General features: G+C 39.5%; 1 protein-coding gene across 1 annotated transcript in view; it reads right to left on the bottom strand.

Annotated features, from left to right (window-relative positions):
• The window catches only part of aff2 (AF4/FMR2 family, member 2), a 437,847-nt gene that overhangs the window by 307,858 nt on the left and 115,460 nt on the right, over positions 1-14,529 (bottom strand). The window contains exons 3-4 of the mRNA XM_030145497.1: positions 7,704-8,367; positions 4,820-5,253 (exon numbers count right to left, since the gene is read on the bottom strand). Coding sequence (XP_030001357.1) covers positions 4,820-5,253; positions 7,704-8,367 — 1,098 coding nt within the window. The remainder of the gene's footprint in view (positions 1-4,819; positions 5,254-7,703; positions 8,368-14,529) is intronic.

Raw genomic sequence — 14,529 nt, 5'->3', positions numbered from 1 at the left:
TGAAACAAAGTGAAAGGAAGAATTGTGAGAAAAACCCTGTTCTTTTTAGTAAACCACTCATGCCCATGAATGTAATTCTGGCTCTATTTTCTCAGGATCCTATAAAAAGAAGTCTTAAAAGTATATTTTAATTTTCTGCCTCTCCCCTTTCTCCCATGCCTTCACCCTCTCGCTGCCATATGCTCAAAGCTCCATCTTGGGCTCATTTGGAGTGCAGTACACATGCGTGCACACTGTCACACACACCAGCTCTGTCAAAGCACAGGAACAGCTGGCTCGCTCGATATGGATGACTACTCACCTGTCAACTAGTCTCACACACTACACACACATACACTCATGCATCATCAAGACTGGTGGATTTCTGGTGTTTTTTTTTTTAGGTGTTTTGAAAAGCGACATGAGTGAGAGATGGACAGACAGAGTCAGGTCAAACAGTTAAGCGAGTGAGTCACACAGAGAGCTCGCAGGAGTTTGGCATTATCAGATTCATTTGACATAACAATTACCCAAATGCAGGAATATTCACCATAATATTATTTATACAAATAATGGTGTGGGCTTGATGGAAACAGAGACAGTGGCTCTATTATTGACAGATGCAAACATGTGCTCAAATCCAAAGAGCACAGAGCATATGTCACTGCTCACCAACTCAACTGATACTGATTTTTAATGTGACTTTCCTGCTGGATGTGGTGCATAATTAACCTACATGAAGTTACACCTGTGTATTAAGGGTTTCAGCATTTCAGCCAAGATCTGAGCACTTCAGCCAATATTTACACCATATGCAGCATGAAATTAACATGAACTAATTGCTTTGAATATAGTATGTTCCTCTATCTGGCCTACAACCTGTACAGTAAATAGAGACAGTACTACTGTAATACTAGACACTTCCATAATAACTTTAGTCACAACCTGGCCAAAAAAACTGTCATGTTCTCCAACTCGATGTAACTCAGTAAATAGGTCATATCCATCCACTGGATAATGTCATGTCTGCTCCCAGACTGTGTCTGGATTTGTCTGTCTTTTCTGTTCTGTCTGTCATTTCCTGTTTTATTTTGTTAAGTTTCCCTCATGTGTCATGTCTGGTGTCTTTACTTCCCTTCCTTGATTGTTTCCACCTGTGCTGATTACCTGACTCCTCCCTGATTGTCTCCACCTGTGTCCAATTGTCTTCCCGCCCTTTTGTGTATTTAAACCCTGTGTCTTCCCCTGTTTCTTTGCCAGTTCGTGTTCTACCTTTGTGTGCTCACTTACCAGCGTTTTTGGATACCTGTCAGTCTGTCTGCCCGTTTTGACTAGTTTTGCCTTCCGACCACCGATTCTGCCTGTCCCTCGTCTGCCTGCTCGTCTGGTTCTGACCTGGTTCGTTCATCCGACTTCTGATTCTGCCTGTTCCCTGTTTACCTCAGCCTCCAACGTGTTACCTTGTGTTTCGACCTTCGCCTGGACTTTGACCGTGAGTAGCCTATCCCTCATGTCCCGTTGCCTCCTGAATTGCCCTCCTGTGTATGACCTGGCTTGTTTTTTGACTATCCTCTGTTTTGCCCTAGTCAGGGTGTTGTCGGGAATCCTCCGGCTCGACCGTGTTGACTATCCATATTCCCCGCTCACAGCCCGGACGAAGAGTCCTGAATCACACGCCTTCTCAGACGTGTTAACCTTTCTGTGCTGTGTTTTTCCTACTGTGATTGTGTTTAATAAACACTCTCAATTGGTCATCTGCATTCTGGTCTTGTATTTGGGTTCAGCCTTTGTACTAGTCCCATTACAGATAATTACTTCAGTGATTAATATGTTTCATATACGACAAGGTCTTTAACTGATGCAGTAAGTATCTTGTCATTTAACAACCATCAGTTTGAGCGAATAAAGATTGGACTGTGTTCCAATGCAAAAAGGTCCTGTGGTTCGATACATCCTAGAACAATGGGTGCATCAGGGTGAGGAGAGAGGTGGATGATGTGATCACCCATCATGCCTAATGCCTACAATACAAGCCTGTGGGAGCAGTGTTTTGATCTGGAGTTGTTTCAGTTGGTCAGGTCTAGGTTTAGCAATGTTACGTGTCCAAAAATTGATGGGAAGAAGTATTGTGACATTGCATTATTGAAATGATACAGCAGTGAATGTATGCTGCAATTAAAGCCAAAGGCAGTTTGACTAAATATTACAGTATGGGACTTTTTTTGGCCAGGCAAACGTCAATGACTGGAATGTGATCAAATGAAGAATTCTGTCAATTGTTGTTATGTAACTGGAGGAAAAAATAGCTATATTTGTCACATCTGCCACCAGACATTAGTCTGGTTTTGTCTGTCTTGTGTGTTTTGTTTGTCACTTCCTGTTTTTTGTTAAGTTCTCTTGTGTCATGTCTGGTGTCTGCTTCCTTTCCCTAATCGGTCCACCTGCGTGTGATTACCTGTCCCTGCCCTGATTTGCTCCACCTGTGTCTCATTGTCTTCTCTCCCTTTTGTGTATTTAAGCCCTGTGTTTTCCCCTGTCCTGTGCCAGTTCGTATCATCTCGTGTGTTACTTACCAGCGTTTTTGATCCTGTTTGTTTGTCTGCCTGATTTTGACCTGGATTGTTTTTCTGGACCTCTGCCTTTTTGTCCGTTCCCTGTCTGTGCCTCTGCTGCTGTTGCTTCAATGTGTGTTTGACCTTTTGCCTGTTTTACCGGTACGTGAGCTTGTCTTATCCCTATGTACTGTTGCCTATCCGTTTGCCTCTTAGTGTATGACCTGGTCTGTTTCCTGACATCCCTCTGCTCTCCCCTAGTCGGACACCTGTCGTGTGTTTTCGGTCCGGGCTGTGAGGGTCCGTCTCCGGTCCGCTTCACAAACCCTGAGAAGAACCCAGAACTGTGTAACCTCAAGAATCTGTATTTTTTTCACAATCCTTGACTTGTCAGTTGAACCAGTGTTTATTAAACGCGTTAAACTTTTACGTCTGCTTCTGGGTCTTGCACTTGGGTTCAGTCACCGTACTCAGATCATTACAATATTAGGTCAAATTATCATCACAATTTAACACATGCTAATATGCTTTAACATACAGACAACACAACAGACTTTTGTAGTAGTACAAACATAAACATGTAGTGCTAATATTTAATCTGGTTAAATAAAGAGCACAGGACAGCTCAGTAATCGCACTAATAACTTCCCATTTCTATTTAACTTTATAGTAAATTTTTGAGTAAAAGACAGCTCTGTGTTACGGTCTTTAGATATGTTTCTGTTATTATCCTTTGTGGCTGGGGAGTTGTTGATAAAATGCAAGGTTGAAGGTTTGATCTCTGGCTCCTGTCCACTATCAAAGAGTCCTTGAGCAAGACATGAAACCGCAACTCATTCCTGGAGGCTGCTCCACTGATGTGAGTGTGTGTGTACTTGTGTGTTTGAATGGGTGAATGAAATACATCACTCTTAATGCCAGTGAGGTAGGAAAGAGCTCTATACATGCAGCTAATTTGTCCTTTTTGGTCCCATTAGTCTGTTGCATACATTTAAAGACCAGTGATATTTATGTATACACTGACTGCTAATACTAAGCTACTATCTGCTTACCCTATTACTTTGTGAATTACATAGTGATCTTTATATTAAACTCCGCTTTTACCATGTTATTACTGGGCTGTTACCTAAAGTGCTGCCAATTTAGTTCATTTAATTTTAGATATGGTTTTAAATTTTAGATTAGGATTAACATCTAATATTTTTGGCATTAAAATGATAACGTTAGAGGCAAAACAAAGAAACAAAAAAAATCATGCTAGTATCATTAGTTCACACTAGTCTGTCATGTATTAAAGGTAGAGTAGGAGAGCTTGGAAAAATGGTTCAAGCAAGCTACATGTTGAAAATACACAATTTAAAAGTCCAAACCCCTTTCTTCAGACATCCCCATGAAGCCATGTCTCCAGAGTACTGGCACACGCAATGTTTATTCCCAAGGGTTCATGAGCATTGCACAGCATCAGCTCACCCGACTCCAGCCTCGGCCCCAGCTCCGACCCCGACTCCGAATTGTGGATCCATGTGTACTTCATTCAGTGTCTTCCAACACCCCTGCTCTTACAGAACAGCCCCAATTCATACCTAGCTGGCTAACGTTACATTCCCTAGTGATTTATGTTCATGACAAAAACAATTTGCCGGTGAACTTTACATCCTAATATAACTAATATAACTAGCCAAGCTCTGGCTTTGTTTCCTGTATAAGTGCTCCAAGCCTCTAAGAACTAACGATTCATGCATGAAGAGGGGTACGCGCAGAGGGGGGAGAGACAAATGGCAGTTGAGTTTGATAGACATATCACCATTCAATCATTTCAATGGGCCAGTTAAAATGATTGGATGGTGTTTTTTCAGTCCTGTCCGTTCCACAGCTGACTAAATTTTTAAACTTTTGTGTTAGAGAAGTTAATTAATTGGTTGTAATTGGGTGTGAAGGGGATTTTAAGCAATATAGTAAAAAAAAATGCTTCAGGAAAACATCTCCTACCCCACTTTTAAGTCAGTGAGGCATTGCAAGTGGATACAGTGTCAGAAAGAAGACAGATATTAAAAGTTTATTGCAGGACCAAGCTACACTTTTCATCATCTAGGATAATATCTTGGCAGTTATGAATGAAATACTTAATGGTATTTGTCTATCATCTGACTCTTGCCACAAATGTAAACAAGTATTACCATAATATTAATCTATTCCTTTGTCACAATATGTGGCATTGTCATACAAATCACATTAACATAATAACAAAAATACTTCTATTGGACAACTGAAGACAATCTATGTCTTACCTCCCCTGCATGGCTGAGACTCAGCTTCGGTAGTTTATTCTTCACATTCCCAGAGTTTCCTCCAAAGGCCTGACTGTTGGTGAAGCCCTCTGTGACCACTAGAGAAGGTTTAAGCTGAGGTGAGTTGCTTGGTGCCTGATCCTGTCCATCCATTGGTCGAACGTACGCTGTAGGCTTCTGCTGCACTGCAATGGGCTTCCCTGATAGGTTACCAGGTGGGAAAGTAGGTGTAGTCAGTCCAGATGTGGGAGTCGTTAGACCAGGGGTAGGTGTTGTCAAAACCGATGTGGAAGCCAATGGAGAGGAGGATGTAGAGAGGTAAGAACCTGTTTCATTTTCAAATGGAGAGGATTTGAAATGTCCACCATTTTCTGCGTTAGTGGAAGACTTATAATGGCCACTATCCATGGTGGAAGATCTAAAATTGCTGCTATCTGTGAAAGAAAAATGAAAAGCAAAAATTGTATTTTATTCAAAAAGTAGCAAAACCCCTATCATCGTCAAAACAAAACAAAAATGCTCTGCTCTGCTGTATGAATCTAATGGTTACATGGTAAACAGTCACTCTCCCAGATGGATGGAGCCAATCACAATCAAAACAAATTATGTGCCCCATGATGGTTTCGAAATCAACTGAAAGATATGGTTATCAACAGATGCAGATGTTAATTTTTATAAATCCTGCCCAAAAGGTGATTTAGTTTGTGTTCCCCAAAAATTAGTCATCAGTGCTCATGGCTGTAACTGATTCCTTGAAGACACACATATCAAACATCCTCCGATTTATTGTGTGAAAACCCTATGTTCACCAACTCCTTAAAGTTGAAAGACTATGATTAAAAACTGATTCATTTTTACAGGAAGTCATTAACTCTGAGAGCTGGTCATTGTCTGTTAGCTGTAGCCTCATTAGGGTATCTTCACTGCACTCAGGCATCTCTTTCCAAAGGGACTTGAAGCCCTGAAGCTCTCTTCAGAGCTACCAGAGTCCTTGGCAAAAACAGTAATTGTAGCTCAATTCTATTCTTGTGTAGTACTTTAAATTGCTATTTATTTTTAAACCCAAAAACAGACTAACTCATCCAGAAGTGGGAGACCAACACCTCAAGCTAACTGTTCTGTGTGATTAATTTACTGTTTTTGAGAAGGTTCTGGAGGCTCTGAAGAAAGCGATATTGTTTGATTTTCAGCAACATAACTTTTTGGAATGTTATAATACCAAGTTGAAGAAGCTAAATGCCTGCATGTTATTTTTTGTACTGTTACCTTGCAAGAGGTGGTAGTGTTACAGTATACAGTATAGTACAGTATAGTAGCAGCTAATGAATCACATCCATGAATACATGACACTGTGTCATTTTCACTCTCCCCCATGTTTATGTTATGTTTATCAAGCGGTAGCACATGGACACATTTTGTGTTCAACAGTCTCTGTCATGTAAGTCGAGTAAGTTATATGCATGTATTATACAGATTTGAGTAGGTGTTTATAAGCACTTTAACATTATGTATAACAAAATTTGGGGAGAAAAAATTTTTAGGTGAAAACTCTCAGATTACTGCTTGGTAACACGTGGACTTGAAATAGACATCAATTTTTTAAGCTTTATGCAAACATTCAAAACATGCGGTTCTCAACAGAAATTGATATCAAGTAGGAAAAAAGCCTTTGTTCTTAATATGTTCAACTATGCTGAAAATAAATTTTGGAGTAAAATATTGAAAAGTCTCTGTTTTATTGACATGAGAATGTGTTAACATGTGGACAGGCTGCAATAGAAACACATGGATGACTCTTTACCATTGTATGCATCCCCCAAAATGTTGACTTATATTTTAAAACCACAAGCCAGATATAATCACAATGCTTTATTTAATGTATTTAATACTAACACTGTTATTTACAACTTGTGGTGGTCCACACTGATATAGGTAAATTACAAATAAAGAATAATTTCTCAGTAACAGTTCAAAGATAGTCTTTTTTCAAATGTGACAGATTAAATAAATTTTGAATTTTTTTAGCATCAAATTCCAGCTATAATATTTTAATATCAAGATATTCGATATTTTTTATACCTGAGGCATTGCTATGGTATAAAAAGTACAATCGATGAAATCAGTTGTAACTTTTCTTCTGTAAGTGGTATTTTAAAAAGGATAACAGTTCCGTAAAACAGAGATCTTTAGCTAAACAATAAACACAATGATCAGTTGATAAATGATGTGTGCAAATTTACTTTTTCATGTTGATGTTCACTTTTGCTTGATCAGACCCTTATGTTCCTTCATAAAAAATTTTTGCCTGCATGTGATGACTCATATGAGTCCATCTTCATCACACAGTATATCATGATATCACACAGTCTTAGCACCAACCATGAATATTTTGTTTATTTCCCTGACTGCATTGTTTTTTATGAAAGTTTACCCTTATTATGGTTAACTAAAACTGTTAATGACAATGACATTGTTAGGTTCACCTCATTCACCTCATCATTTTATCCAGTTACCATATTCCTAACAAATACATCCTAGTCATTTTCCATGTCTATAGTGGTTTAAGTTTAATAATTCATCACCCAAAGAGTAATTTTCTACAAAACTCAAATTTTTAGAGCATCCAATAAAAGGGATTAAACTGCCTCTTACAATTTGACAATGAATGTACATCCTTACCTTTAAGAAACAGATAAAGGTACACGTGAGTCAACTGTATGACTGAAGGCTGTTAATTCACATATCATATATTTGTTATATGCAAAGAGCATGACAATTCGCAACCCAATAAAAACAACTGCAAGACCCATTTTGGGTCCTGCCCATAATTGTAAGAATCCTAGAACAAAAAATATTAAATTCTATCTTGGTGTGTTGGACTTACCTAGGAGGGGAAGAGTTTTGGAGGGGTGCAAAGAATGTCGTCTTCCAGAGGAGGAAGAAGAAGAGGAGGAAGAGGAGGAAGAGGGGCTCGAGTCTCCCTTCAGACCCAGTTCGTCTTTCAGTGAGCTAAACAGCTCTTCATGCCTTTGCATTTGCTGTTCTTCTAATACAGACATTTTCCCTCTGCTGTTGGTGGTCCCCGCAGCCTGACCCTGACCTTGTCCTAACCCCAGTACAAGGCTTGTTCCTTGAGTGTTCTGTCCATGACCTCCCCTTGACCAGTCCACAGTACTCCGTGACTTTTTGGAATTCTGATGTGATGAGATGGCCGTCGCTGATGTGGTTGAAGCAGGAGGTTGCATGGAAGTCGAAGATGAGCATGCCGAGTTTCCAATCCTCTTGTCTACACCTCCCTCCACTCCTCCTCCTCCACTTACTCCTCCAACTGTTTCCCCTCTAATGGTTTCATTGAAAACCTGGTACTCCAGAGCAGGTTTCTCTGTTGTTGAAGTGGTTGGGGTCTGCAGGTTGTTAGTAGTGCTGCTGCCTTTGGGGATTCCCACTAAGTGGCTCTGATTGGAATGGTTGGTTAGCAGGTCTTTCATCTCTTCATAGGAGCCCAACGTGTTCTGGACACGACTGGCCAACGCATCACCTTTATTAGTCTGAAAAAGACGGGGAGGAAGAGAGAGAAGAGTATTAATTAAGACTTCCATTTTCTACATTTCTCTGGACTTGATGAAAAGCCCTCTTTACTCATCCAGAGAGGAACAGTGAGAGATAGATAGGGTGACCACTGACCAGACATCAGGACAAGATGATTAATTAAACACATGCCACCCTTAAGAGGGTCTGGTCCAGGCTGGAGCAGTAAAATTAATAGGGCAGGAATCATTATGAGCCTGACCTCAGATTCTCAAGCAATCATTGCTTGGAGGACAGCACAGTCTATGCTGAAATATGATGGTCTAGCACCTTCAGTCAGTAATGCAGAGATGTCCCCCAGAATAGTTTGAGAGCACCCTTTGTGTCAGTAATGGACAGGCACTTTAATGATGTGACGTTTTGGAAAAGCTGTGGGGCTATCGGCAGCAGATTCATCAGCTCTATGTTTGGCAAAAGATTATTGGAAAAAGCCACTGACAAGAACAAAGAACTGAATACATTTTTTTTTTTTTTTTTTTTTTATCTCATCCTCTGACATTTCTTTTCAGCAAGGTTCTACCTGAGAGCAAAAACAAGAAAGAAAAAAGAATGGCTCCAAATTCATCTTGAGTGTGATACAGCCTGAGAAGATAGTGACATTTCAAACAAATGATGTAGCAGGAAATACTGCACGGGATCAATGGGAAATGTTGACCTGTAATTTCACTGTACATGTCTACTGTGGGTTGGTCAATAGACTTTCTCATCTAACATGAGGTGGACACTTCACAAACAACTAACCGCCCCTCTGACGTGGATTGATGGTGTCAAATTAAAGTCTATAGTAGGTACAACTGTATGAGAAAAAGGATGTCATGTTTCATGTAAATATACCCATGCAGATCTAGATGAACCAGAAAAATCAACCTAGTTGTACAAACATTTTATTCACAAAAATTCAACTAAGGTATAAGTTGTAAGTACAATGGTTCCAAAATTTATTTCAAAAGAATAAGTAAATATTGTTAAGTGAGGTAAACATAAAGTACCTAAAAGGACCCTAAAAATAGATTGTACTTCAGCAGATATATCTGTCAATTCAGTTTACTACATCACAGTATTATAAAACAACTCACCACATATTCATTAATATTTAAACTGTGATGATGTACATTTTGTCCTGATCACTATACATGATGCCTTGGTCGAATACATGGTGATCAGATTCCTCCTCAAAGCCAGTAAACACATCACTTTTTGTGAGACCATTACCAGCCAAAAAGGTTGGAAACCACTGCTTTTGTCTTATTTTTATTTTACTCACTGTGTAAAACTGATTACCTGATGAGTAACTAAAGCTGTCAGATAACTAGTATAATGAAGTGAAAAGTACAGTATTTGTATAGAATACCACTGCATATGTATGTATTCATTTGACCAACTTCTGTAAAGGTGTATTCACACCTGAAAAGTTTTTTGGTCCACTTATTTGATTCAGATTGAATATGGACTTTATTTTTTCGTTTGGGTTGGATCACATTCTCATTGCACTTTTTGCTAGTGGACCAAAATTTGTAAACAGAAGCATGCATGTGACGAACTGCGCTGGCATTGGACGGAAAAGTCTGGGGCAGTTTTCGTTTTCAGAATATGTGTTCCATTTTTGGAGATACAAATTTATGAAAATAATGTTAACTGTCTTAAGAGCAGCTCATTTGGAGCCAGTTTCATAATATAGGCATCTGACCAAATGCCAGCGAGACATTCAATCTCCTCATTGCTCTGCATCTGTCCACGGCTCATGGATGCTTCTATTAGCACTGACTACCCATGTGGCTCGCCTACTTTCAGTGGTTACGGTGACTTGTCAAGCATAAAAAGGCGCATGGTTCCTTGGTTTGTTTTGGCCCAAGGCCGGTTATGTTCACACCAGAAGTGAACCGGCTCAGAGTCCACCTGTTTGATTCGAATCAGAGTTTGCATGTTTGTATTTACACCTAAAAAAAAGTCTGGAGTTTCCAGGGAGATGATCTCTGGTCCATTTTAAATTGACCAAACAAAGTAGGTGTGAATACATCCTAAGAGTCATGGATTCTGTTGTGTGTGCAAGCAAGTGTACTTCCTATGCAGGCAGCTTCACTCAATAAGCAAATAATACTGTAATAACAGGCAATGATCCATGGAGAGGTCTTATTGCTGAGGAGGGAATTCTGCTCATGTGTATTCACCATCTTACAAATTAGTTTAACACAGGCAGGGAATTTGTTTCAAGACTGGACATGTAATTATTTAAGCATTGTCATTATCACAGTTAATGGGTCCTAAACCCTTTTTTAAATGCTTCAATAATATTAACAATTGTTTATTCATTTCTTCTCTTAAATGGCTGATGCTTGTAATACATAATGTTCTACTTATTTTATTATTTATTATTTTTTCTTTATCACTAGTGAAGGGTCAAGCTCAGCCTGTTAGAGTCGTCCTCATACTGCTATTACAGGCAGCTGATAAAATGAACTTCATCAGATCAAAACAGCCTCAGATTCTTTCTACCAGTCAGTATTCAAATTCGGCTTCATATGAACTGGACATTTGAGCTGTACTGATCAAGGTACATATTCATTAGCTATGGTTGTTGCTTTTGTGCCAAAATAATATACATTTATAATTTCACTGAAATTACTACAACCACAACTGTAACTTGCTTTACTTGATCTTTCAAACCACTCAAAACAATACCCAAATGAGGCACATACATTTGCACTAAATGTAGCTGAAGCTTTTAGTTGTGGACATTTTTTAGTCAAAGACCTAAAATTACTGAAAGATATAGATGTATAATATAGGTATGTGTCTTCAGATGACCACTGTGTTTAGGCTGTATGCAATAACAGCACATAGCTGCTACGGCATCATGTATTGGTTTTTGGACTGCTATTTTGAAACCACACCATCACCATCTAAGCTTTTGTGAGGCACAGTTGATCAGATTTGATGAAGTGGGTTGAGCTGGGGAAGACTGTGGGGTGATGAAATAAACTCATCAATTTAACACTACCATTGCTGACATGGTAAAATGGTAAACTTCAAGAAACATTCACATTCACAGAAAATCCTTTGACATTCTTGGTAGAGTAACTTCTCAACCAATAATCCACATTAACTGTATAATACGTTACAAAATAACTACCAGTCCAATCATCAAATGAGATTCACAGAACTCCTCAGAAAAAAAATAAATTAATGACTTAATATGTGTAGTAAATTGGAGCAAGGATCTAGTAGCGGTCTTTCTTACAACATTTGAAACAAGGGGCAAGAACACAGCTCCATAATGAAGCCAAAGCAGATGTATCTTAAATTTGTAATGCCTCTGATGGTCACTTGGGGCAGCTCTTGTTGGCCCAAAATAGCCCAAGCTCTCATAGACTTCCACTGAACTTCTCTCTTTGATGTCTACCATGTTGGTCTTTGACAGGTGTGTATGACAGCTTATTTAATTTAATTTGGTGAGTCAGACTTTAAGAGTTTCAGTTTACTTTGTGTAGGGTGGTGCAGTGGATAGCACTTGTGCCTCACAGCAAGAAGGTCCTGGGTTCGATTCCAACACCAATCGACGGGGGGTGGGACCTTTCTGTGTGGAGTTTGCATGTTCTCCCCGTGTCTGCGTGGGTTCTCTCCGGGTACTTTGGCTTCCTCCCACCATCCAAAGACATGCACTGATAATTGGTTCATCTAAATTGCCCATAGATGTGAGTGATTGTTTGTCTCTATATGTCAGCCCTTCGATGAAGTGGCGAAATGTCCAGGGTGTACCCCGCCTTCACCCATAAGTAGCTGGGATTGGTTCCAAGCGACCCTAGATAAAGCGGGTTCAGATAATGAATGAGTTTACTTTGTAAAATATTTTTTTAACCCAACAGACAACCCCACTGCAGTTGTGGTTAACAGGTTCCACTAAGAAGAATGTAAAATTACTTTGTTACACAGTGCTTGAAGAAGTTTACTATTTTACCTAGTCAGTAAGCCAGTGCTTAGTATTAGTGCTCTCCTGGCCCCTAAGGCTAGCATAGCTCTGCTCCTTTTGTCTACATATGGTCATTTCTGGATTTGAAAAGGTAACATGGCTTGAGCCAAATTGCAAACTACTGGCTTTAAAAGGACAGTTCCAAGACTAATGGATGACATCACAGTTCCTCTGTTCACTGATTAAAGGTGCTGAACGGACTTTCTGCGTGATCTTGAAAAAGTCAAAATGTTATATATATGCTGGATTACCAGCATCAAAATAGTTTATTTCCAAATGCTATTTCCAGTGTCCCTGGCCGGGTTGGACAAGACTGGATTGCTTTACGGCAGACTAAAATCACTATGACAACAACATACCGACCAGCAGAGTTAAGCAGTAAAAAGTGACCGGAACGAGTAAGGAGTAAGATCTGTCCTTTTTCCTTCAGAAAGGGATTTCTTGGATTTATGTTGTTGTAATGGTGGACACTGGAACTGGAGCTGGACTGGCAGAAAGAAAAAAGAAAAAGAGTACTAAACAGGACAGTGATAGAGCACAGACTAAAACGCCAGTAAACCTCTGCATTGAACGGATGGATAGAACTAAGGGAGTTAAAAGGAATGAAAACAGACCCGGAGTTGGCCCTCTTCCTTCTACACACATATAGAATGCTTCTTTTCTTTATACATACGCATTGGAACATTGTAGTTTACTATAGTGGCTGTTAGTAGCTCAGTCAAACACTTAGTAAACGCTTCTGCGCTAGCCGCACGGCTAGCTCTGTGATGTCAGTAATCTGTTTTATTTGGAGCACTGTCTCAGTCCTAAACTAAGGGCTTTGGAAGGTGAGACTGAAATGGTTCTGTATGGAATTGAATGCTCATGCCGGGGCCTGGATAGTAAACTGCCCTTCGGGAACAAAACAATTATAACAGTAGAATACTGTGAATGCAGAAGGCTGAAGCAGCTAGCGCTGAACTGCTAATGCAGACTGATGAAGATGTTGAATGACTGAAGGAATTTATGAAAATGCTTGAATACTTTGTGGAAAAGCTAGTACAAATATATATTATTGGGACATGTCTTAAACACTGGTCTGTGAGGAACACTCCGGAGCTCTGGAATAAATGAGACATGGAAGCAGGAGTTGGACTTCCAGTTTGGTTTGACTTTCGTTTTCACTCCAGTTACTAAACTACGAGGGCCGTTCAATAAGTTCATGGCCTCACCCAGAACAGAACAACACACACTGATAATTTATATTTTATTTTTCAACATAATCTCCATTTACAGCAATGCACTTGGTCCATCGATGTTCAAGCATCACTATCCCATCACGAAAGAATGTAACATCCTGTATTATAACAACCAGTATTTCTGGGTGAGGCCATGAACAGCCCTCGTACGTAACAAACGGACTTCATGAAGTTTGCTTGTTGTCTCGTTTCAAACGTCACTTTGCACCTGCAAGATGCTGTCTTGAAAAAGAAATGCAGAATTGTAAAGAGGATCTGCTCCTCATTCATTAGCTTCAAATGCATGCCTTGGCAAGAGTTATGCCCTTACAACAGTAGGTGCTAGTGCGCATGAGAAGTGGAGTCTTTGTCCCTAAAAAACACAACCAATTCCGGCCGAAGGTGTCGCTGCAATCCACTTTAAACAAATTCTCTGTACAGAGCCTTTAATGAACTTGGACATACTTCTACACTGACTTCAAGCCACAGTTGTGAACTCAGTTCTGAAAAGTGTCAAAATTTGAAGTTATATGTAAGATTTTTGAGTATTTACATGAAGTGTGTGTTTGATGTTAGCTGACTAAGTTTCTTAGCTAACAACTCTCACAGTCATTATGTGGATATTGCCAGTCATCTAAGTAGAAATCAGTGTACAGGCTGTTATGTGGATAATGACTTGTGTTGAAAATTCTTATGCTTGCTACTGAGTTTTCCAATACTTCATTTTTGCCCGTCTTCAGCGGCAACAGTGTGCAATACCATTTGCATCTACACTACTGTTAACTTAGAACTGATAAACAGCCTCAAGTCTAAGCACATGAGCATAGCAAATCTTAGGTTCTGAACCTTTAAGATGACGACATCAAGTCCTTGGAGATCCGCATTAACATCAACTGGAAACCATTATTATTATTAGTGTCTGTGACTCTTTATCATTT

The sequence above is a fragment of the Sphaeramia orbicularis genome, chromosome 10 (genome assembly GCF_902148855.1).
Source record: "Sphaeramia orbicularis chromosome 10, fSphaOr1.1, whole genome shotgun sequence".
Classification (NCBI taxonomy): domain Eukaryota; kingdom Metazoa; phylum Chordata; class Actinopteri; order Kurtiformes; family Apogonidae; genus Sphaeramia; species Sphaeramia orbicularis.
This window is presented reverse-complemented; position numbering and strand designations above follow the sequence as displayed.